Source organism: Tachyglossus aculeatus, chromosome 21, assembly GCF_015852505.1.
Source record: "Tachyglossus aculeatus isolate mTacAcu1 chromosome 21, mTacAcu1.pri, whole genome shotgun sequence".
NCBI classification, from domain to species: domain Eukaryota; kingdom Metazoa; phylum Chordata; class Mammalia; order Monotremata; family Tachyglossidae; genus Tachyglossus; species Tachyglossus aculeatus.
Genome location: NC_052086.1, coordinates 14,861,248 through 14,885,076, shown reverse-complemented (window position 1 = coordinate 14,885,076; position 23,829 = coordinate 14,861,248). Strand labels below are relative to the sequence as shown.

Sequence of the window (23,829 nt, the reverse complement as noted above, 5' to 3'; positions counted from 1 at the left end):
TAAACGCCATCATTATTAAGACCTATCACCCCCAAATCGGCAACAGAATGCTGACACCAGGTATGCTTCCCGTCCCACTAACTATCCTCCACCATTGCTCAGAGGAAGCCTTAAGATGAGATTTTCCATCTTGTTACACCAACAGGGTTTATTCTCTTTTATTGCACTGGATTAGCACAGGCTTCCCCTGGTGGCAAGCCCATACAACCCAACTAATTAGCATTATGTGATATGTAAGTTTAAGAGTAGGAATATTCCCTCCACTCCCCGACTCACAGAAACGGTCAAATACTGGAATGGTAGATGGTAGAAGCCAACCCAACAGAGGCAGCCACTTTTGCCTTTCGCCTCATCAGTGATTTCTTGGCAACAGTATGGGAATAAGGAAATACAAGGAGAAGGATGGGGTGGGGGGGGAGAGAAGGAAACAAGATTTGATCAGGTGGGGTGCTCCTGTTCCTCACCTCAATGCCCCAGCTTCTACAACAAAAACATGGCTAAGCTCAGTAATACCTAGTACCACCTCATTCTATTTTGCTAGTTTTAAGAAAAAGCGCAAAGTTCAAACTAGCAAATTTAACCTAACCTCTTCTCCAGAGCAAATGTGATGGGGGGAGGTGCCTCCTCCTCTCAGACTCTTTCTTCTAAGCAAAATTAACCCAAAAGCAGACACCTCAGGGAGACTAAGGCAATTACTAAAGAAAGGAAACAAGTTGACGGGCTCCTCCAGCCCCTTCCTAATTCCAGTTTTAGGGTTCACGAGCCTCCCTACCTGGAGCTCTGCTTCTAGAGGAAGGAAAAGAGCAGGTTTGAAGGGGAGGGAAGGGAGCAGTGAGCAAGAGTAACTAAAACAAAGGTGTTTAATGGGGATCGGCGGGGGAGGGAGCGGCAAGTTACAATAACGAAGTCCGACACAAAAACAAGAGAGGGGTTGGGATGAGAAGGGAGGGGGTTACAAAATAATGAGAACAGTCAGGGGCAGGATAAAGATGGTCCAATGAGTCACAGCCAGTCTAATAAGGTCTTTCACGACGATCTTGTCTGTGATCACCCCTGCAAAAGGAAGGGAAAGGGGGTGAATTCCTGCCCACTGGGTCCTACAGACAATCCCAGCCCTCCCCAAGCTTCCTTAAATTCCACTGCCTCCCTTATTTGTTCTAGAGGCAGCGACCCCAGGCCGAAGTTCTTTCCTAAAGCTCCTCACCCCCACAACCCTATCTTGCTGTCCTTCCTCTAACCTGTTACCCTCCCACCTTATATCCAACAGATCATCCCTCTCCCCAACTTCAAAGCCTTAGTAAAACCACCCCTCCGTCAAAAGGCCATCCCCAACTAAACTCTCATTTCCCCTACTCCCTCTCTAGTGCCACCTGAACTTGGATTTGCACCTTTTATTCACCCCATCCTCAGCCCCACAGCAACTATATTTCTACTGTCTCCCCCTTGTAAGCAGAATTTATTAATATTAATAATAGTGGTGTTAAAGTGCTTACTCTGTGCCAGGCACTGTACTAAGTGCTGGATCCAACTTTTTTCTACTTTAACTTCCCCAAGCGCTTGGTATACCACCCTGTATACAGTAGGCACTGAAACACCATTCATTCAATTGTATTTACTGAGTGCTTACTATGTGCAGAGCACTGTACTAAGCACATGGGAAGTACAAGTTGGCAACATACAGAGACGGTCCCTACCCAACAGCGGGCTCATAGTCTAGATGACGATGATGAACTTTGTACTGCACTCAAGTGTTTTAGTATAATACTGCTCTGCACACCAGAAGCGCTCAATAAGCACCACTGATTGACTCCTCTGCCGCTTGTGCTACCTCTGGGCCGAAGCCACGCCCGGCCCTCACCAAAATGGGCTTTCAGAAATGTTTTCTCCCTTTCCTTCTCCCCGCCCGCTCACAACTGAAGGCCCCTTCCTCCACCCTAAGCCTTCTTTAGGCTTCCGTCCAATGTCCCACCTTCAGTAACCGGGGGGCCCAATCTGGCACTCACCTGGAGTCCATTTTGCCAGGCCCAAAGCCACCTCGGTCTCCGCCGCCCCGTCCTCGGAAGCCTCCTCGGTCCCCGCCACGGCCCCGATACCCGCCTCGGTCGTAACCGCCTCTGCCACCTCGGCGCTCCTCTCCAAAATTGCCCCCTGGCAACAGACCCCCGTGAACGCCCGAGTCCGTCGCTTTTCCCACGGTTCCCGTTTCCCCCCACACCCCGACCCAACCTCCCCATCTTACCCATATGGGAACCTCCAGGCCCGCCTCCTGGTCCATCTGGTTTCGGTGCCTTACACTGGTTACACTCATTCCTCCAGGAGAAGTTCATGTTCTCGCATGTGCTGAGGACACAGGAGGGGGACAATCAGCAGGGGGAAGGAGACAGGAGATGGACGCAAGTGCTAGGGGAAAGCGACAGACTTGGGCCGGCAAACTCAATGGCTGCGTTGAGAAAAGCGGGGTTGGTTGATGGTGTAACGGAAGGCGGTACAGGGAGAGCGCCTGTGCTCCGGGAAATGTACGTTCCTCGAGGGCAGGGAGCATGCCTACCACCTGAATTGTACTCCCTCAGGGGCTTAGTAAAGCGCTCTGCCCACATCAAGAGTTACATAAACACCGTCACAGTGAGAAGGAATTTACTCACGGATTTGGGCACTTCCAATCTCCGGCCCGCTGCTGCCCTCCACCACCTCCACCTCCGCTGGGGAAGCCCCCTCGGCTGCCGCCGCCGCCACCCCCGCCTCCGTAGCCGCCCCGGCCCATGGGCCCTGCAGACAGCAGAGGGAGAAACTGGCCATCTGGCCTCCGCCTTCTCCGCCGACTTTCCTCCCGAGGGTCATTTTCCCCCCAGTCCTCCAGGTGCCCGAGGGGTCGCTCACCTCCACGTCCTCGTCCCCCTCGCCCATTTCCGCCACCCCGGTTGAAGTCGGCTCGGCGAGTGGCAAAGGAGACTTTGATGTGATTCCCGGAGAACTCTTTACCTGATGGAAGATAACAGGGAAAGTCCTAAGCCCCGAGTCCTGATCACTACCCCCCTCTCTCTGTCCCGGCGGGCTCGCTCCTTTCCTAAGACTCAGGCACCCGGTCCTGGAGCCCCAGCTCAAACTCACCATCAAACCAGTCGATGGCGGCCTTGGCCGATGGGGGATCGTCAAACGAAACGGTTGCCTCTCCCTTCAGCTTGCCTGTCTCTCGGTCGGTGTACAGGTTGATCATGGGCTGGCCTGTTTTCTTGTTGGTCTAAAGCAAGAAAGGATTTTTAGCTCTTCCTGGACCCTTCACCCAGACACCCCTCTTGTCTATCCATCCCTCCCCCCCCACACACACACAGTTTCTCTCTCCCTCTCTCTATTTGGCAAGGTTTCGCCCCGCTGAGTCCCATTCCCTCCCTCACACACACTCCCCAGCCTTTCCACCTACCTTGATTATGCCAATCTGCTTGAAGTAGTCAGCTACAGACTCGATAGTGACATTCTCACCCAAGCCTTGGACGAAGATGGTGTTGTTATCAGAGTTATCCTGTTCTGTTAGCAGAATTAGGGGGCGGGGGGGAGACAGAGAAGGGTTGGAGAAGGTGAGGGAGGAAAAAACACAAGCGCCTTTGAATCGCTACCAACCCCACGGTGTTGATCCTTTCCTCTCGGTACATCCTCTCCGGTTAACTGTAGTTATTGAGCGCTCAGCTCATTGTGTGCGCAGAGCACTGTACTATGTGCTTAGGAGAGCATAATACAACAAAGTGGGCAGACACATTCCCTGCCCACAAGGACCTTATAGCCTAGAGAGGGAGACACAATAAAGCATAGACCTATAACCAGACCTATTGTGAGGGTGGGGTGAATATAAAGTGCTTGAAAGAGGAGATCAGATCCAAGTGCAGTCTCTTCCCTTCCCCAGGAAATGGCTTAACCTGAAGGGTCAACGGGCCCGATCGAAATTTCCGAACACTCGGCCCCTACACGGGAACCCGCTTCCGGACCCCTCCCGGAGACTCACCGGAGTCGTGGCGTGATCCTTGGTCCCGGGGCCCTTGAGGGACATGAAAGAAAACAAGGAAGGAGGAGCCCATTAGCCAGAGGGGAGGGACGGGTGGCAGAAAATAAAAAAAAAAACCAAGACATCAGACAATCACAATGTCCAAGCACTCTCTCACACACAGTGTAAAACCAGGGTATGTGCTCACAGCCTCAGTCCTACACCCGTTCCGGGTTACCTGCCCGGAGGAGAAAACCCTATATGGGGCTGGTGGGGAGACAGGCCTGTCTTTAAGCTCTGTAACCCAAGCCCCACTGGGGCAAACTCCACACTCTGAAAAACATTTGCCCCCCTCAGTGCAGGCAGGGAAATCTCCTCAGCACAGACTGGGGGAGGGGAAACCCACTGGATTTACCACACCAAATCCTGGACCTCGGCCCCATTCTCTCAGCCCAGAGAGACATGAGTGCCCATGACCGGCGCTGTGATGCGCTTCCAGCTTCGTCCAACAGTTTAAGCCACGGCATTTTTTTTCCTCCCTTGAAACCATGGTCTATGAAGTTTTGCTTTGAGAAACCGTTTCCTTCAAACCATATGATTTGGTACAATATATTAGAGGATCTACGTGGATCTTTCCAAAACACTTTCCAAGGAACAGATTTCAAATTTCACGTTCCAGACTCTTGGCTTCCCCCAAAATTCCCAAGACACCACACCTTCATCAACGTTTTGTCTTTGGTCACAATGTACGATACCATATACAACACCCTACGTAAGCACACGTAATCCACGAACACTATTAGCCTTTGGTTGAAAAGTATCAGAGAAGACGAATCAAGAAGACAACCACGTTAACCAAACCAGACGTTTCCATCTTAATGGGAGGTTTCCCTCAAATTTTCCATGTTTCTCAAATGCGATTACTTTTTTTTTTTTTTTAAGAGACCTGGTCATTTCCCACAAGCCACACATAGCACTCAACTTGTGAAATGGTTCACACTTTTCATCCCGCAAGGCTAGTTTGCTAAACGAGATCCCTTTGTGGATGAGGCTAGGATACATTCTGTGCAAATCAGTTTACTCCGTTCAGTACACAGTCTACCATTAATGGGCTAGGCAAAGTTTGTCCACAAACTCCCCGCCCCCCCAAACCCTGAGAAATCACAGACATTTGGAGGTTCCGGACCCCTCCTCTATCAGAGACACAGCTCCAAGGATCCTAAGGCCAATTTGGCACCAAGGCCTTTTTGTCACACTCTCCAGAGGTCCTTATGATGCTTGGCCCCGGGTGGCATTCTGACATCACTTTCATTCAGATTTTGGTCGGAGGCCCCTCCTGAGAAAAATCAGCCAGAGCCACAACACCAATCTGGTGCCGAGTGACCGCTCTTACCCCTCTCCAGAAGACAGAGACACTCGATCTGGCACCAGGTGGTATCCTATCCCACCCTTTGGGAGGTGGCACTACGCACCTCCAATTCCTTTTACTCTTAAAGCCCGCAAAGAAATCTGCAAATGAACAATCAGACAATGCATTGCCGGGGAGGTGGGAATTTGGTAAACTCTGTTCACTTACCACCAAATTTATTGAAGCCACCACGGTCACTTCCGCTGGAGAAGACAAGTTAGAAGAAAGGACATGAAGCTTCCAACGGCTACACGGGGTGTTTTTTTTTTGTTTGGGGGCTTTTGGTTTTTTGGTTTTGTTTGGTTTTTGGTTTCACACACCCTAACAAAGGTGCTTTAGGGAAAGAGACAAGTGGCTACTAAGATACACTCCCTTCCTAACCACCCCTCATCTGAAGCTTGAGCATGTCACGCACACGTGCGCAGTTTCTCAGACACAAGAGTTAAAAGAGTGTTTCAGAGTGTTTTAGCTCCATTTCCTCTGGGAAAATGACCCGTTTTCCTTTGTCGTCCTTCCGAAGTTGCTGCTGGTTTTTTCCTCTTGCTGTGAGTAGCTGACAACACCCAGATGTTGGTTTGCAAACCCTACCCCCGATTTCCCCAGAAGACACTTCACACCGGGCTATAGGGTAGCCAGCCCTCTGAACACAGTTTGGTTGTTTTTTTTTTGTCGTTTTGTTTTTTGAGATTATTTTTTGGTAGTTTTGCTTTGAAAGCGGCAAGCAGACCCCAACCCCCATCCATAGAGTCAAAACCAAAGGCGATGTCCCCTTAAAACAAGACAAAACTCTCAGCTAAGCCCTGGCCTAACTACTGAGCTGTTTTTGATCTTTTCCAACCCCCCGGGGTCACCCCTTCTACACTGTGAGGAGAGCGGAGTATTTTGCAATGTCACCTTTCATACCTGTGGCACATAAAATGCAGAGCAAGTTAACAGTCACATTAACAGTTGCTTTTTTTTTTTTTTAAGATTTGCATCAAACACACGCACACACACGGAAATGTCTCATTTTATGGACGGTCTGGAATCACCCCCACCCACCATAAAAAATACTCACCTGGGGTAAACACACCTCATTTAAAAAAAAAAACCCGCAAAAAGCCACTAAGCACTGCACACTGAGCACTGTCTCCACTTCGAAGAGACAGATGCTGAAAGTGGGGTCCCTGAAATCGCATTCATCACAAGGTTCGAACGATGCTTTTTGGTGCCGGGCCTCAGGTTTAAAGCCGCTTCAGGGGAGTTGAGGAGGGAGAGGACTTTGGGGGCCATTGATCGGATCCGAGGTGAGAGCGGCAATTGAGGAAGTGTGTGACAAGGGGAGGGCGGGGGAAGAAAGGGAAGCAGACCAAAAACCAGTCGGCACAAGCTCCCTGTGACTAGGTCAGGCCCAGCAGGGGAGCGGGCAGGGAGAAAGCGAGCCAGAACTGGAGAGGCAGAATGAGTAGACATGCGGGCAAAGTAACCAGGGCCACTGAGGCCACCATTCAAGTCCGATAACCTTGCTCCCACGTGACCTCGGCTTCTGTGGGTCCTCTCCTCAGGGAGCCGGTTAACTGGTTTCTCCACCCGTGCCCAGCCCAGGGGTGAACTGACCCCATTCCCCTAACAGACCGAGAGAGAACTGCCCTCTGAGGTTCCACACGAGAACTGGGTTAACGTCCCTCTAAGGCAGAAGAGGCACAAATCAGCCTTCCTCTCCATCCGGACTCTTCCCTTGAGACGCGGCTGCCAAGGAATCCCCTCAGCCTCAGTCCCGTGGCCTTGAAGGGAGGGACAGACCGAGCCCCTCCCTTAAAAAAATCAAACTGAAGAACGGGAGAACCCATGCATCGGGGGCTGAGCAGAAAAAGGGAAATCCATGCAACGTCTCCTCTCTCCCTCCCTCCCCCATCCCTCTGGTTCGAGGTACATTCCCCGGCCCCTCGAAGAACACCTACCCCATGCCGCCTCGGCCTCCACGGCCACCTCCACGGCCTCTGGGCTCGTAGCCACCACTGCTGCGATTATAGCCGCCGCCGCCGCCACTGCCGCCTCTGCCTCTTCCCCCCCGGTCCTGCTGGCCTCCTCCGTAGCCACCGCCCCCTCCGCTCTGGTCCTGACTGCCGTAGCCACCGCCACCACCTCCGCCACTCATGGACGACTGGTCTTGGCCGTAGTTACCTGCTGGGAGGAGGGAGGCTAAGGAGAGGGGTCTGACTTCCGGGAGGTTCGAGGCGGGTGCCGTGAGCAGGACGCCAAGAGAAAAGGGAGAGAGGCGAGTGTGGAGCTAGAGAAATGGACAACCAGCCCTGGAAACGGAGGGCACGAGGAGGGCACGAGGAGGGCACCGGAACAGCCCGGATTCGGAGGCACGGGAGAACTTGAGGGAGGGTCAGTAGGTCCTCACCTCCACCACTCCCTCCGCTGCTACTGCCCCCTCCGCTGCTGCTGTTATATTGGCTCTGCTGGCCGTAGCCCTGAGGGGGGTTGTAGGAGCTCTGCTGCTGCCCGTAGGAGCTCTGCTGCTGCTGTTGCTGCCCGCCGTACCCAGACTGCTGCCCGTAGCCTCCACTTTGGGGCTGCCCGTAACTGCTGCTGCTGCTTTGAGAACTGCTGCCATAACTAAAGGAGGGAAGGAAAAAAAATGAGCGTGGGTCTTCCACCTTCAGTTCTTTTTCGTTTCCAAGCGTTCCCCATTTCTGATGACCCTTCCCCCACCTCCAAACCAACCCACCCCATCCCCACTCTCCTCCTTGCCCTCCCCCAGTCCTCAGGGTGGCACCTTACCCGCCTGAAGAGCTGCTGGAGGCAGACGGCTGGCCATACCCAGGGTAGGAGGACTGCTGGCCATAGGAGGACTGGGAACTCTGGCTGCTGCCGTAGCCGCCGGATGAACCGTATCCCTGGGGAGTCGACGGAGTGCTGTAACCTAAGTCCAGGGACAGGAAAAACAGTTACGTATCACACTAAAGAAAGGGAGGGAGAGCTTTCAGGAAAAAGTTCCGATGAGAAGCAGCGTGGCCTAGTGGATAGAGCAGAGTCCTGGGAGTCAGAAGGACCTGGGTTCCAATCCTGACTCCGCCCCTTGTTTGCTGTTACTCACCTTCCCTGGGCCTCAGTTACCTTAGTTGTAAAATGGGGACTAAGACGTTGGGGCCCCTGTGGGACATGGACTACATCCAACATGATGAGCTTGTGTCTTCCCCAGTGGTTAGTATAGTGCCTGGCACTTAGTATGTGCTTAATTACCATGTTTATAAAAAGAAAGACGTGGGAAAAGTGAGGTATGAGAAGACAACCGAGTTATATTTTGAAACCATCTGGAAATGCCCCAAAACGTTCTTCCAGGAATCTTTCTGTCTTTTCTCCTGGCCCTCACTCAGGAGTAACTACAAATCCCCATTATCCATGTTCTGCCACACACGCCCCCCCAACAAACACCTCTACAAAAATACTCTCCTCAGCATTCCCCTCTCCAAAATTTTCTCCAGCGGTCCCTACTCCCTCCTAATCAGCAGCATCTCCTAACAAGAAGGCTATTCGGGGGACTCCAGATATTTTACTTTACAAAGGGTTAACGACACTTCACATATAATCTTCTGCACACACAGTGATGTCTCTTTCACAGCTTAGCATCTTTCAGGTCCATTTTTGGTGTACCACCAAAGGACTCATTTATGTCGTAGCTGCAACAATGACTAGTGCTAAAACAAGAGACATACACCTGCCAGGAGCTTTTATATCTCCACCAGGCAGGATGGCACCCTATACAAGAACAGCTATTACCCCCTGGGTGACCCTATCCTACCTTAAAATTGGCCGAGGGGCAGTACTCGGCGTGACTGCAAGTTGCACCGAGTGCCCCAACCCCTTTCCATGTCGACTGACGCCAGCGCTGCTCCAGGAAGCTGGGTACGCTTATGCCTCAAGCCCAAGGTGGTTTCCACAAGTTAGTTGGTATGGTCACAGGCTAATCTCAGCGACTGCCCGCCACAAAAACCACAATAAATAGCTCTGTGCCAACCCCTTGCCCTCTCTCCCCTCAGGCACAGCAACTGAAGTGGAAGTCACCTTACATGGTAAGTAAAACAGGCACCCTTCCAACGCAGTAGTTACCACAGGAAAGGGTCTGCCCTGCCCGCAATCGAGAGCATTTATTGAGCACCTAGGTGCTTGGGAATTAGATGTGATCCCTACCCTCCAGGAGTTTACAATCTAGTGGGGGAGGCGGGCATCAAAACAAATCACAGCTACAGAAAATCAAGACATGTATGGAAGGGCTACAGGGGGTGAGAGTATCCAATACTTTAAAAAAAATTAAATTCATTCAATCGTAGTTATTGAGCGCTGTGTGCAGAGCACTGTACTAAGCGCTTGGGAAGTACAAGTTGGCAACATATAGAGACGGTCCCTACCCAACAGTGGGCTCACAGTCTAGTACTTGTTAGGCATTTACTATACTCCAAGCACTGTTCTAACCACTGCGACAGATACAAGTTAATCAGGTTGGACACGGTCCCTGCCCCACCTGGGGCTCTCGCTCTTAATCCCCATTTTACAGATGAGGCAATTGAGGCCGAGAGAAGTGACTTACCCAAAGTCACCCAGCAGAAGTGAGGCAGAGCCCGGATTAGAATCCAGGTCCTTCTGACTCCAAGCCATGCTGCTTAGGGGGTGTGGAAGTGCCAGCTGGTTGGGGGAGCACTGGTTGGGGGAGCACTGGCGGTAGGCAAAAACCCAGCCAGTCAACTGGCCTCGGGCCTAAATACGAGGATAGCAGCAGTTACAAAGCTCTCTATTCCCAGCACCCTTATGTAACTGGGGAGGTAAGTAATCGAGGAAGAAATGGGATGTCAGGAGGGCTTTGAAGTTGGCAGGAGAGGTCTTCCTCTGTCAAGCACTCTCTCTTACCCCAGAACAAAACACAGCTAACTAGATGGATTTTAAAAGGATTCAAAAGTCTTCACTTCCTCGTTTCCACCCCATTTATCTTCTGCTTTATTTTGAAGGGTGATAATAGGGTGGGAGAAAAAAAAAGGGAAAGGGAAAGTCACCGGTCAAAAACCAATGAGCTCTACAAAAATTTTGGGACGCGAATCCTTGGAATAAAGGGTCTGAGAGAGGGAAACAAGGGTCTGTACAGAATAAGAGATTGCCCAAGCAGGAACATCCTGGAATCTTGAAAGGGGATTAAGAAAAAATAAAAAAGAGTGCGGAGCTGACCTGTGCAGCTGTTTTAGACTAGTCTGAGAAGGGGGACATAGCATTCTACAAAGATTGAGTTTGTGGAGTTAAAAAAAGAGGTGACGCTTCTTGAATTTGTGGGGGGGGAAGTGAATTAAGAAAAACAGAAGGAGCATTTGGAGAGAAAAAGGAAGACTTGAAAAGAGCTCACTGGAAAAAAACTAAGCTCAGGAAAAAGGGTTAAGATACGTACTGTTCTGCGTCTGTCCGTAGGAGGAACTGTAGCTGCTCTGGCCATAGCCCGAAGTGTCAGTCGATTGGCCGTAGCCACTGTAACTCTGCTGGCCATAAGGCTGACTGCTCTGCTGCGAGTAGCCCTGCCCAGGCTGGGTGGAATAAGATCCATAGCTGGAGGAGGGGAGGAGGGAAAATGGTGCCGTCAGAAGAAACGTACTGGTTGCCCTCCCACCCTTCCCCTAAGCTCCGAATCCCGCTGAACCCAGGCATCCCAATTTCACACTTACCTCTGTGTGGCTGACTGGGTGTACTCTGCAAGAGAATAAAGGCAAAGTCAAATTCTCCGCACCCCCAGTCAAGGGATAAGGAAGTCCAAAGCTGAAGGCGGAACACATCTACGGAACCAGATGTTGGGCCCTCCAGGACTGGAAGGGGGACGCCCACTGTCTGCCCGTAGAGCCCTCGGGAGATGGTTTTCGGAGGTGAGGAGCGGATAACACCCATCTTGCCCGTCCAAGAAGAATGGAGGTGGCACGGGGACACCGGGAGAACACAGGCCCAACTCTTACTTCCCTCCCTACCATTATTAGAATACAGACCCTCAGTTCTGCATTGAGCCAGTTCTATTCTTAACACTAGCAGCGCGATGAGGGTGGCTTTGTCGGAGTAAAAGGGATATGAAGGGTCTTCTCACTGATGCCCTCAGCCATCCTTGAGGAGACAGGGGCAGGGACATCTGCCCTCAATACCGCACCACAGGAATGAACCTCCCAATTAGGTGTTACTTAACCCAGCCACTCCTACCTGAGACAGGAACTCTCAAAGAATAAGGAAGGGAGGAAAATGTACTTAGTTCGATGTGAGGCTTTTCCTCAAGGAAAAGAATCCACCGGATGAGAGATGGGGTGCGGGTCCATCTCCTTTTCCCATAAAATAAGGGTCTTAGTTGGGTTCACAGGGGAATGAATTGGGGTCTCCCAGGAGAATTATTGAGAAAATAAAAGGAACCATGGGCCTTTGCCCAGTGACACGGGGAGGCCGCGCCCATGGGACCCCTTTCCTCTGCACGGCAGCGCGGGAAAACACTGCTGCCCAACCTAAACATACACACCACATGGATCTAATACCAGCTCTGCCACTTGTCAGCTGTGTGACTTCGGGCAAGTCATTTCACTGGGCCTCAGTTACCTCATCTGGAAAATGGGGAAGACTGTGAGCCCCCCGTGGGACAACCCAATCACCTTGTAACCTCCCCAGCATCTTAGAACAGTGCTTGGCACATAGTCAGAGCTTAATAAATGCCATCATTATTAATTAGTCATATTTATTGAGAGCTTACTGTGTGCAGAGCACTGTCCTATGTGCTTGGAAAGGCCATTGAGGTGGGCCTAAGCTCTGCACACAGCAAGCGCTCAATAAATATGATTGAATGAGTTCATTCACTATTATTATGATGGCATCTGTTAAGCACTATGTGCAAAGCACTGTTCTAAGCGCTGGGGTGGATACAAAGTGATTAGACTGTCCCACGCGGGGCTCCCAATCTTAATCCCCATTTTCCAGATGAGGTCACTGAGGCCCAGAGAAGTGAAGTGACTTGCCCAAAGTCACACAGCTGACAGTTGGTGCAGCGTGGCTCAGTGTAAAGAGCCTGGACTTTGGAGTCAGAGGTCATGGGTTCAAATCCCAGCTCCGCCAATTGTCAGCCGTGTAACTTTGGGGAAATCACAACTTCTCTTTGCCTCAGTTACCTCATCTGTGAAATGGGGATTAAAACTGAGCCCCCTGTGGGACCACCTGATCACCTTGTAACCTCCCCAGCACTTAGAACAGTGCTTGGCACATAGTAAGCACTTAATAAATGCCATCATTATGGGGGAAGCAACGTGGCTCAGTGGAAAGAGCACGGGTTTTGGAGTCAGAGGTCATGGGTTCAAATCCCAGCTCCACCAACTGTCAGCTGTGTGACCTTGGGCAAGTCACTTCACTTTCTCTGGGCCTCCGTTCCCTCATCTGTAAAATGGGGATGAAGACTTTGAGCCCCCCATGGGACCACGTGATCACCCTGTAACCTCCCCAGCGCTTAGAACAGTGCTTTGCACATAGTAAGCACTTAATAAATGCCATCATTATAATAATAACAGCATTTTTTAAGCACTTACTATGTGCAAAGCACTGTTCTAAGCACTGGGGAAGGTACAAGGTGATCAAGCTGTCCCATGTGGAGCCCATTATGTTTTCCCATTATGGGGGAAGCAGCGTGGCTCAGTGGAAAGAGCACGGGCTTTTGAGTCAGAGGTTCTAATCCCGGCTCCGCCACTCGTCAGCTGTGTGACTTTGGGCAAGTCACTTCACTGGGCCTCAGTCACCTCATCTGTAAAAGGGGGATGAAAACTGTGAGCCCCCTGTATCACCTTGTAACCTCCCCTGCCCTTAGAACAGTGCTCTGCACATAGCAAGCCCTTCAGCGTGGCTCAGTAGAAAGGGCACGGGCTTTGGAGTCAGAGGTCATGGATTCAAATCCGGGCTCTGCCAATTGTCTACTGTGTGACTTGGGCAAGTCGTTTAACTTCTCAACACCTCAGTTACCTCATCTGTAAAATAGGGATTAAGTCTGTGAGCCCCACATGGGACAACCTAATCACCTTGTATCCCCCCTGCACTTAAAACAGTGATTTGCACATAGTAAGCGCTTCATTCATTCAATCGTATTTATTGAGCACTTACTGTGTGCAGAGCACTGTACTAAGCACTTGATAAATGCCGACATTTATCCCCCCCACCCCCTTCCTGTTTCCAGGGGAGAGAGCCCACCTTGGGGAGTCAGGTCATGGGTTCTAATAGTAGTAATAATAATGACAGAATTTGTTAATAATATAATAGTAATGTTCATTTATTCATTCACTCAATAAATACGATTGAATGAATGCGATTTGTTAATAATATAATAATAGTAATGTTCATTCATTCATTCACTCAATAAATATGACTGAATCAATAAACGGGATTTGTTAATATAGTAACAGTAATGCTCATTCATTCATTCACTCAATAAATACGATTGAATATTACTATTATATTGTTAATAAATCCCGTCATTATTATTACTATTAGAACCCATGACCTCTGACTCCCAAGGCGGGCTCTCCCCTGGGCCCCGCTGAGGGAGGGAAACGGGGCAAAGGGGGGGGGGGGGGGGGGGGGGGGCGTGAATGAACATTACTATTATTCTATTATTAACAAATCCTGTCATTATTATTACAACTACTATTAGAACCCATGACCTCTGACTCCCCAAGGTGGGCTCTCTCCCCTGGGCCCCGCTGAGGGCGGGAAAGGGGGCAAGTGGGGGGGTGCGAATGAACATTACTATTATATTATTAACAAATCCCGTCATTAGAACATTACTATTATATTATTAAATCCCGTCATTATCATTACTACTATTAGAACCCATGACCTCTGACTCCCCAAGGTGGGCTCTCTCCCCTGGGCCCCGCTGAGGGAGGGAAAGGGGGCAAGTGGGGGGGGGCGCAAATGAACACTACTATTATATTATTAACAAATCCCGTCATTATCATTACTACTATTGGAACCCATGAGCTCTGACTCCCCAAGGCGGGCTCTTTCCCCGGGCCAAGCTGAGGGAGGGAAACGGGGCAAGGGGGAGGGGGCCGCGAATGAACATTACTATTATTCTATTATTAACAAATCCCCTCATTATCATTACTACTATTAGAACCCATGAGCTCTGACTCCCCAAGGCGGGCTCTCTTCCCTGGGCCCCACTGAGGGAGGGAAATGGGACGGGACGGGGGTGGGGGGTGCGAATGAACATTACTATTATATTATTAACAAATCCCATCATTATCATTACTACTATTAGAACCTATGAGCTCTGACTCCCCAAGGCGGGCTCTCTTCCCTGGGCCCCGCTGAGGGAGGGAAACGGGACCGGGGGGGGGGGGGGGGGGGGGGGGGTGGTGAATGAACATTACTATTCTATTATTAACAAATCCCGTCATTATCATTACTACTATTAGAACCTCAGCGTGGCTCAGGGGAAAGAGTCAGAGATCACAGGTTCGCCCATTGTCAGCTGTGTGACTTAGGGCAAGTCGCTTCTCTGGGCCTCAGTCCCCTCATCTGTAAAATGGGGATGAAGACTGTCGGCCGCCCGTGGGCCCACCTGATCACCTTGTAACCTCCCCAGTGCTCAGAACAGTGCTTTGCACATAGTAAGCGCTTAATAAATGCCATCATTATTATTCTATTATTAACAAATCCCGTCACTATTATCACTACTACTAGAACCCATGAGCTCTGACTCCCCAAGGCGGGCTCTCTCCCCTGGGCCCCGCTGAGGGAGGGAAAGGGGGGGGGGGGGTGGCGCGAGGCTTCGCCTCAAGGGGCGGAGTGCGCGTGCGCGCTGGCCGGTGCCCGGATGCGGCACTGCGACAAAGCGGGCCGAGGGGCAGGGAGGGCAAGTGGGCAGCGCTGGCCCTCCCTCAGACACACACACACACACACACACACACACACACACACACACACCCACACACACACACCCCCCCCCGACCGCCTCAGCGCCCGCGGATCCCGCCCAAAATGGCAGAGGCGCTCGGGCCCTCACGGACCATCCGTGAGGGAACACGAGACAAAATGGCGGCGGCGGGCGGCCTCCCTCCCTCCCCCCCCCACCCTGCCCTCTTCTCATTCATTCATTCATCCCACCGTATCAATCAATCATATTTATTGAGCGCTTACTATGTGCAGAGCACTGGACTAAGCGCTTGGGAAGTCCAAATTGGCAACATCTAGAGACAGCCCCTACCCAACAGTGGGCTCCCAGTCTAAAAGGGGGAGACGGAGAACAAAACCAAACATACTAACAAAATAAAATAAATAGAATAGATATGTACAAGTAAAATAGAGTAATAAATATGTACAAACATAGTACAAACACAGTCCACCAGGAATGCATCCTTCCACGTGGCCTTTTTTAAAATTCATCTCTTTATGTACATTCTGACTCTGCCCCTCAGCAAAACACCGTACTGACTGGGCGCTGCCTGTGTGCTGAGCGCTGGACTAGAAATCAATCAATCAATCAATCGTATTTATGGAGCGCTTACTGTGTGCAGAGCACTGTACTAAGTACAGTGCTCTGCACACAGTAAGCGCTCCATAAATACGATTGATGATGTACTAAGCGCTTGGGAAGAACAAGTTGGCAACATATAGAGACAGTCCCTACCCAACAGGGGGCTTACAGTCTAAATCCAACTGGGCGACAGGTAGAGACGGTCCCTACCCCCACAACGGCCTCGCAGTCTTAATTCGATTTGTTCGGACGACATGACACCTTATCCTTATCTATCTATTTTTTTATTTATCTGGGAGCCCACTGTTGGGTAGGGACTGTCTCTATATGTTGCCAACTTGTACTAGCAGTCTTAATTCTATTTGTTCAGACGACATGACACCTTATCTATTTATTTTTCTATTTATCTTTTAGACTGGGAGCCCACTGTTGGGTAGGGACTGTCTCTATATGTTGCCAACTTGGACTCGCAGTCTTAATTCTATTTGTTCGGACGACATGACACCTTATCCTTATCTATTTTTTTTTTATTTATCTTTTAGACTGGGAGCCCACTGTTGGGTAGGGACTGTCTCTATAAGTTGCCAACTTGTACTCGCAGTCAATTCTATTTGTTCTGACGACTTGACACCTTATCCTTATCTACTTATTTTTTCGTTTATCTTTTAGACTGTGAGCCCACTGTTGGGTAGGGACTGTCTCTATATGTTGCCAACTTGGACTCGCAGTCTTAATTCTATTTGTTCGGACGACATGACACCTTATCCTTATCTATTTTTTTTTTATTTATCTTTTAGACTGGGAGCCCACTGTTGGGTAGGGACTGTCTCTATATGTTGCCAACTTGTACTCGCAGTCTTAATTCTATTTGTTCTGACGACTTGACACCTTATCCTTATCTATTTATTTATTTTTTTATTTATCTTTTAGACTGGGAGCCCACTGTTGGGTAGGGACTGTCTTTATATGCTGCCAACTTGTACTCGCAGTCTTAATTCTATTTGTTCTGACGACTTGACACCTTATCCTTATCTATTTATTTATTTTTTTATTTATCTTTTAGACTGGGAGCCCACTGTTGGGTAGGGACTGTCTCTATATGTTGCCAACTTGTACCCGCAGTCTTAATTTTATTTGTTCTGACGACTTGACACCTTATCTTTATCTATTTATTTTTTTATTTATCTTTTAGACTGGGAACCCACTGTTGGGTAGGGACTATCTCTATATGTTGCCAACTTGTACTTCCCAAGCGCTCAGTACAGTGCTCTGCATACAGTAAGGGCTCAATAAATACGATTGATTTTTTTTTATTTGTACATATTCATTCTAATTATTTTATTTTGTTAATACGTTTTGTTTTGTTGTCTCTAGACTATGAGCCCACTGTTGGGTAGGGACCATCTCTATATGTTGCCAACTTGGACTTCCCAAGCGCTTAGTTCAGTGCTCTGCACACAGTAAGCGCTCAATAAATACGACAGAATGAATGAATTTATCTATTTTATTTGTACATATTTATTCTAATTATTTTATTTTATTAATAGGTTTTGTTCTGTCTTCCCATTCTAGACTGTGAGCCCGCTGTTGGGTAGGGACCGTCTCTATGTTGCCAACTTGGACTTCCCAAGCGCTTAGTACAGTGCTCTGCACACACTAAGCACTCAATACGATTAAATGAATGAATGAACTTGTACTTCCCAAGCGTTTAGTACAGTGCTCTGCACACAGTAAGCGCTCAATCAATACGATTGAATGAATGAATGAACTTGTACTTTCCAAGCGCTTAGTACAGTGCTCTACACACAGTAAGAGCTCAATCAATACGATTGAATGAATGAAGGAAGGAAGGAAGGAAGGAAGGAGTGGGGCGATGGGGGAGGAGGGGGAGAGGAAGGAGGGGGCAGGATAATTCATTCATTCAATCGTATTTATTGAATGAATAATACGTACATATTTATTACTCTATTTTATTTTTACATATTTATTCTATTTATTTTATTTTGTTAATATGTTCTGTCCTGCTGTCTGTCCCCCTTCTAGACTGTGAGCCCGCTGATGGGTAGGGACCATCTCTATATGTTGCCAACTTGAACTCCCCAGCACTTAGTAGAGTGCTCTGAACACAGTAAGCGCTCAATAAATACGATTGAATGAATACTACTCTATTTTATTTTGTTAATATGTTTTGTTTTGTTCCCTGTCTCCCCTTTCTAGACTGTGAGCCCGCTGTTGGGTAGGGACCGTCTCTATATGTTGCCAACTTGGACTTCCCAAGCGCTTAGTCCACTGCTCTGCACACAGCAAGCGCTCAATAAATACGATTGAATGAATGAATGAATCCACATGCTTTGTTTTGTTGTCTGTCTCCCCCTCCTAGCCTGTGAGCCCGAGGGACCGTCTCTATCTGTTGCCCAACTGGACTTTCCAAGCGCTTAGTCCAGTGCTCTGCACACAGCAGGCACTCAATAAATACGACTGAATGAATGAAAAAGGGGACAGACAACAAAACCGTCAGAACAAAATAGAATTATAGCGATAGGCCCATCATTAACAAAATAATGACCTTCAGCAAATCACTTCTCTGTGACTTAGTTGCCTCATCTGTAAAATGGGCATTACAGCGGTGAGCTCCAGGTGGGTAGGGACCGTCTCTATATATTGCCGACTTGGACTGCCCAAGCGCTTAGTACAATGCTCCGCACCCAATAAGCGCTCAGAGAAGCAGCGTGGCTCAGTGGAAAGAGCCCGGGCTTTGGAGTCAGGTCATGGGTTCAAATCCCGCTCCACCAATTGTCTGCAGTGTGACTTTGGGCAAATCACTTCACTTCTCTGGGCCTCACTTACCGCATCTGTAAAATGGGGATGAAGACTGTGAGGCCCCCGTGGGACAACCTGATCCCCTTGTAACCTCCCCAGCGTTTAAAACAGTGCTTTGCACATAGTAAGCGCTTAATAAATGCCATTATTATTATTGTAACATCCCCGGCGCTTAGAACACTGCTTCGTACATAGTAGGTGCTTAATAGATGCCATCATTATTGTTATTAATACGACTGAATGAATGAATGAATGTGGGATGTGGTCCGTGTCCAATCCGATTAGCTATGTGCCAAGTACTGTTCTAAGCGCTTAACAGATGCTAGTTATTATTCATTCATTCAATCGTATTTATTGCATGCTTACTGTGTGCAGAGCACTGTACTAAGCGCTTGGGAAGTCCAAGTTGGCAACATACAGAGACGGTCCCTACCCAACAGCGGGCTCACAATCTAGAAGGGGGAGACAGACAACAAAACATATTAACAAAATAAAATAAATAGAATATATACAAAATACAGTAATCAATAGTTCGAACATATATACATATATATGATTATTCATTCATTCACTCAATCGTATTTATTGGGCACTTACTGTATGCTGAGCACTGGACTACGCGCAAGTAAAATAGAGTAATAAATATGTACGAACATATATACATATATTATTACTATTCACTCATTCACTCAATCGTATTTATTGAGCGCTTACTGTGTGCAGAGCACTGGACTAAGCGCTTAGGAAGTCCAAGTCCAAGCAACATAGAGAGACGGTCTATAGGCCGTCTTCAAGCGCTGTGGGGGTTACAAGTCCAAGTCTACCAGACAAGACGGCCTTCTAGAGTGGGAGTCCGCTGTTGGGTAGGGCCCGTCTCTATATGTTGCCAACTTGGACTTCCCAAGCGCTTAGTACAGTGCTCTGCACACAGTCAGCGCTCAATAAATACGACTGAATGAATGAATGCATGAAGGACGGTCTGCAAGCGCTTAGTCCAGGGCTCTGTACACAGTAAGCGCTCAATAAATACGATTTAATGGATATAGGCCCAACGCCTGTATTTTAAAAGCGTAAAAAAAGAAAAATGCGATCGAAAGCCGACTGGTACTTCCATAAAGCCCTACTGAGAGCTCACCTCCTCCAGGAGGCCTTCCCAGACTAAGCCCCCTTTTTCCTCTCCCCCTCCCCATCCACTCCCCCACCCTACCTCCTTCCCCTCCACACAGCACCTGTATGTTTATACAGATTTATTACTCTATTTTACTTGTACATATTTACTATTCGTTTTATTTTGTTAATACGTTTTGCTTTGTTTTCTGTTTCCCCCTTCTAGCCTATTTTAAAAGCGTAAAAACAGAAAAATGCGGTCGAATGCGACCGAATGAATGAATGCCAACTGGTTCTTCCATAAATACGTCCATAAAGCCCTACTGAGACCTCACCTCCTCCAGGAGGCCTTCCCAGACTGAGCCCCCTTTTTCCTCTCCTCCTCCCCATCCCCGCCATACCTCCTTCCCCTCCCCACAGCACCTGTATGTTTGTACAGATTTATTACTCTATTTACTTCACTTGTACACGTTTAGTATTCTATTTATTTTATTTTGTTAATACGTTTTCTTTTGTTGTGTCTCCCCTTCTAGCCTATTTTAAAAGCGTAAAAAAAGAAAAATGCGATCGAATGAAGGAATGCCGATTGGTACTTCCATAAAGCCCTACTGAGAGCTCACCTCCTCCAGGAGGCCTTCCCAGCCTGAGCCTCCTTTTTCCTCTCCTCCTCCCTATCCGCTCCCCCACCCTACTCCCTTCCCCTCCCCACAGCACGTGTATGTTTATACAGATTTATTACTCTATTTCACTTGTACGTATTCACTATTCTATTTATTTTGTTAATACGTTTTGCTTTGTTGTCTGTCTCCCCCCTTCTAGCCTATTTTAAAAGCGTAAAAAAAGAAAAATGCGATCGAATGAATGAATGCCGATTGGTACTCCCGTAAAGCCCTATTGAGAGCTCACCTCCTCCAGGAGGCCTTCCCAGACTGACCCTTTTTCTCTTCTCCCCATCCACTCCCCCACCCTACCCCCTTCCCCTCCCCACAGCACGTGAATGTTTGTACAAATTACTCTATTTCACTTGTACGTATTTACTATTCTACTTATTTTGTTAATACGTTTTGCTTTTGTCTGTCTCCCCTTTCTAGGCTATTTTAAAAGCGTAAAAAAAGAAAAATGCGATCGAATGAATGAATGCCGATTGGTACTCCCATAAAGCCCTATTGAGAGCTCACCTCCTCCAGGAGGCCTTCCCAGACTGACCCTTTTTCCTCTCCTCCATCCCAATCCACTCCCCCACCATACCCCCTTCCCCTCCCCACAGCACGTGTATGTTTGCACATATTTACCATTCTATTTATTTTGTTAATACGTTTTGCTTTATTGTCTGCCTCCCCCTTTCTAGCCTATTTTAAAAGCGTAAAAAAAGAAAAATGCGATCGAATGAATGAATGCCGATTGGTACCCCCATAAAGCCCTATTGAGAGCTCACCTCCTCCAGGAGGCCTTCCCAAGCTGACCCTTTTTCCTCTCCACCTCCCCATCCACTCCCCCACCCTACCCCCTTCCCCTCCCCACTGTATGTTTGTACGGATTTATTACTCTATTTCACTTGTACATATTTAGCATTCTATTTATTTTGTTAATACGTTTTGCTTTGTTGTCTGTCTCCGCCCTTCTAGCCTATTTTAAAAGCGTAAAAAAATGCGATGGAATGAATGAATGTCGATTGGTACTTTCATAAATACGTCCATAAAGCCCTACTGGGAGCTCACCTCTTCCATGAGGCCTTCCTAGACTGACCCTTTTTCCTCTCCACCTCCCCATCCACTTCCCCACCCTACCCCCTTCCCCTCCCCACTGTATGTTTGTACAGATTTATTACTCTATTTATTTCACTTGTACATATTTACCATTCTATTTATTTTGTTAATACGTTTTGCTTTGTTGTCTGTCTCCCCCTTTCTAGCCTATTTTAAAAGCGTAAAAATATGCGATGGAATGAATGAATGTCGATTGGTACTTCCATAAATACGTCCATGAAGCCCTATTGGGAGCTCACCTCCTCCATGAGGCCTTCCCAGACTGACCCTTTTTCCTCTCCTCCTCCCCATCCACTCCCCCACCCAACCCCCTTCCCCTCCCCACAGCACCTCTATGTTTGTACAGATTATTCTATTTATTTTACTTGTACATATTTACTATTCTATTTATTTTGTTAATACGTTTTGCATTGTTGTCTGTCTCCCCCCTTCGAGCCTATTTTAAAAGCTTAAAAAAAAGGAAAAATCTCCACCCGCCAGGCCACCCTTTAATGGGCCCATTAAGGGGGCTGGGGCGACCCGGCTTCCCGCGCTGGGCTTCCGCGTGCGCGCGCTCTTACCGTTGGAGGCCATGGCCGCGCAGGCGCAGTGAGGCCGACGAGCAGAACGGAGCGACACAACTCACCCCGCCGACACCTCAGCGACTGAGCGGCCCCGCCCCCTCCACCCCTATTTATACCTGCCGAACGCCCCGCCCCCTTCGGCCTCGCGCCGGAATGTACCAACTCGGAAGAGGGGGGGGTGAGCCGAGGGGACGAGACCATTGCCGCCCGGCCCCCCGGCTTCGACCTCGCGCCGGAATGTACCAACTCGGAAGAGGGGGGGGGTGCGGCCGTGAGGGGACGAAGCCATTGCCGCCCGTTCCAAGGGAGAGGCTTCCCACGGCTCGGCTCATTCATTCAGTCATTCCTTCCATCGTGTTTCATTCATTCAACCGTATTTCTTCATTCAATCATTAATTCAGTTGTATTTATTGAGCGCTGACAGTGTGCTGAGCACTGTACTAAGCGCTTGGGAAGCCCAAGTTGGCAGCATATAGAGACGGGCTCACAGTCTGGAAGGGGGGAGACAGACAACAAAACAAAACGTATTAACAAAATAAAATAAATGGAATAGTATTCATTCATTCATTCTATTGTATTTATTGAGCGCTTACTGTGTGCAGAGCACTGTACTAAGCGCTTGGGAAGTCCAACTGGGCAACAGATAGAGACGGTCCCTACCCAACAGTGGGCTCACAGTCTAGAAAGGGGAGGCAGACAACAAAACAAAACGTATTAACAAAATAAAATAAATAGACTAGTATTCATTCATTCATTCAATTGTATTTATTGAGCACTTACTGTGTGCAGAGCACTGTACTAAGCGCTTGGGAAGTCCAACTGGGTCACAGATAGAGACGGTCCCTACCCAACAGTGGGCTCACAGTCTAGAAGGGGGAAGCAGACAACAAAACAAAACGTATTAACAAAATAAAATAAATAGACTAGTATTCACTCATTCAATCGTATTTATTGAGCGCTTACTGTGTGCAGAGCAATCAATCAATCAATCAATCAATCGTATTTATTGAGCGCTTACTGTGTGCAGAGCACCGGACTAAGTGCTTGGGAAGTCCAAGTTGGCAACATCTATAGACAGTCCCTACCCAAAAGCGGGCTCACAGTCTAGAAGGGGGAGACAGATAACAAAACAAAATGTATTAACAAAATAAAATAAATGGAATAGTATTCATTCATTCATTCAATTGTATTTATTGAGCACTTACTTTGTGCAGAGCACTCTACTAAGCACTTGGGGAGTTCAAGTTGGCAACATAGAGAGATGGTCCCTACCCAACAGCAGGCTCACAGTCTAGAAGGGGGAGACAAACAACAAAACAAAACTTATTAACAAAATAAAATAAATAGACTAGTATTCATTCATTCATTCATTCAATCGTATTTATTGAGCGCTTACTGTGTGCTGAGCAATCAATCATTCAATCGTATTTATTGAGCACTTACTGTGTGCAGAGCACTGTACTAAGCGCTTGGGAAGTCCAAGTTGGCAACATATAGAGACTGTCCCCACACAACAGTGGGCTCACAGTCTAGAAGGGGGAGACAGAGAACAAAACAAAGCATGTTAACAAAATAAAATAAATAGAATAGATATGGGAAGTCCAAGTTGGCAACATATAGAGATGGTCCCTACCCCACAGTGGGCTCACAGTCTTGAAGGGGGGAGACAGACATCAAAACAAAAT

The 23,829-nt window shown here is 48.4% G+C and overlaps 1 protein-coding gene across 2 annotated transcripts; it reads right to left on the bottom strand.

The window, feature by feature from the left end:
- Positions 1 to 841: 841 nt before the first annotated feature.
- On the bottom strand, positions 842 to 22,216 carry FUS (FUS RNA binding protein). 2 transcript variants are annotated; one of them, XM_038763389.1, is made up of 15 exons: positions 22,142 to 22,216; positions 11,072 to 11,096; positions 10,801 to 10,955; positions 8,151 to 8,292; positions 7,771 to 7,985; positions 7,322 to 7,547; positions 5,550 to 5,584; positions 3,995 to 4,027; positions 3,419 to 3,522; positions 3,109 to 3,238; positions 2,878 to 2,979; positions 2,643 to 2,766; positions 2,240 to 2,340; positions 2,004 to 2,148; positions 842 to 1,053 (listed from the first exon to the last, which is right to left on the bottom strand). In XM_038763389.1, exons 1-15 carry the CDS (start codon positions 22,152 to 22,154, stop codon positions 1,014 to 1,016), a joined length of 1,590 nt encoding a protein of 529 aa, XP_038619317.1. In that variant the 5' UTR covers positions 22,155 to 22,216; the 3' UTR covers positions 842 to 1,013. The 2 variants fall into 2 exon arrangements, with proteins under 2 accessions (XP_038619317.1, XP_038619318.1); XM_038763390.1 differs by having other exon boundaries at positions 7,322 to 7,544.
- Between the last annotated feature and the right edge of the window lie 1,613 nt (positions 22,217 to 23,829).

What these genes read in the sequence shown, in the direction of transcription:
- FUS (XM_038763389.1), bottom strand. An exon ending in CAGCGGAGGGAGTGGTGGAG is followed by an intron (nt 7,548 to 7,770) that starts GTGAGGACCTAC and finishes CCCTCCTCCCAG; the next exon opens with CAGGTAACTACGGCCAAGAC. An exon ending in AGGATCACGCCACGACTCCG is followed by an intron (nt 3,523 to 3,994) that starts GTGAGTCTCCGG and finishes TTCTGCTAACAG; the next exon opens with AACAGGATAACTCTGATAAC.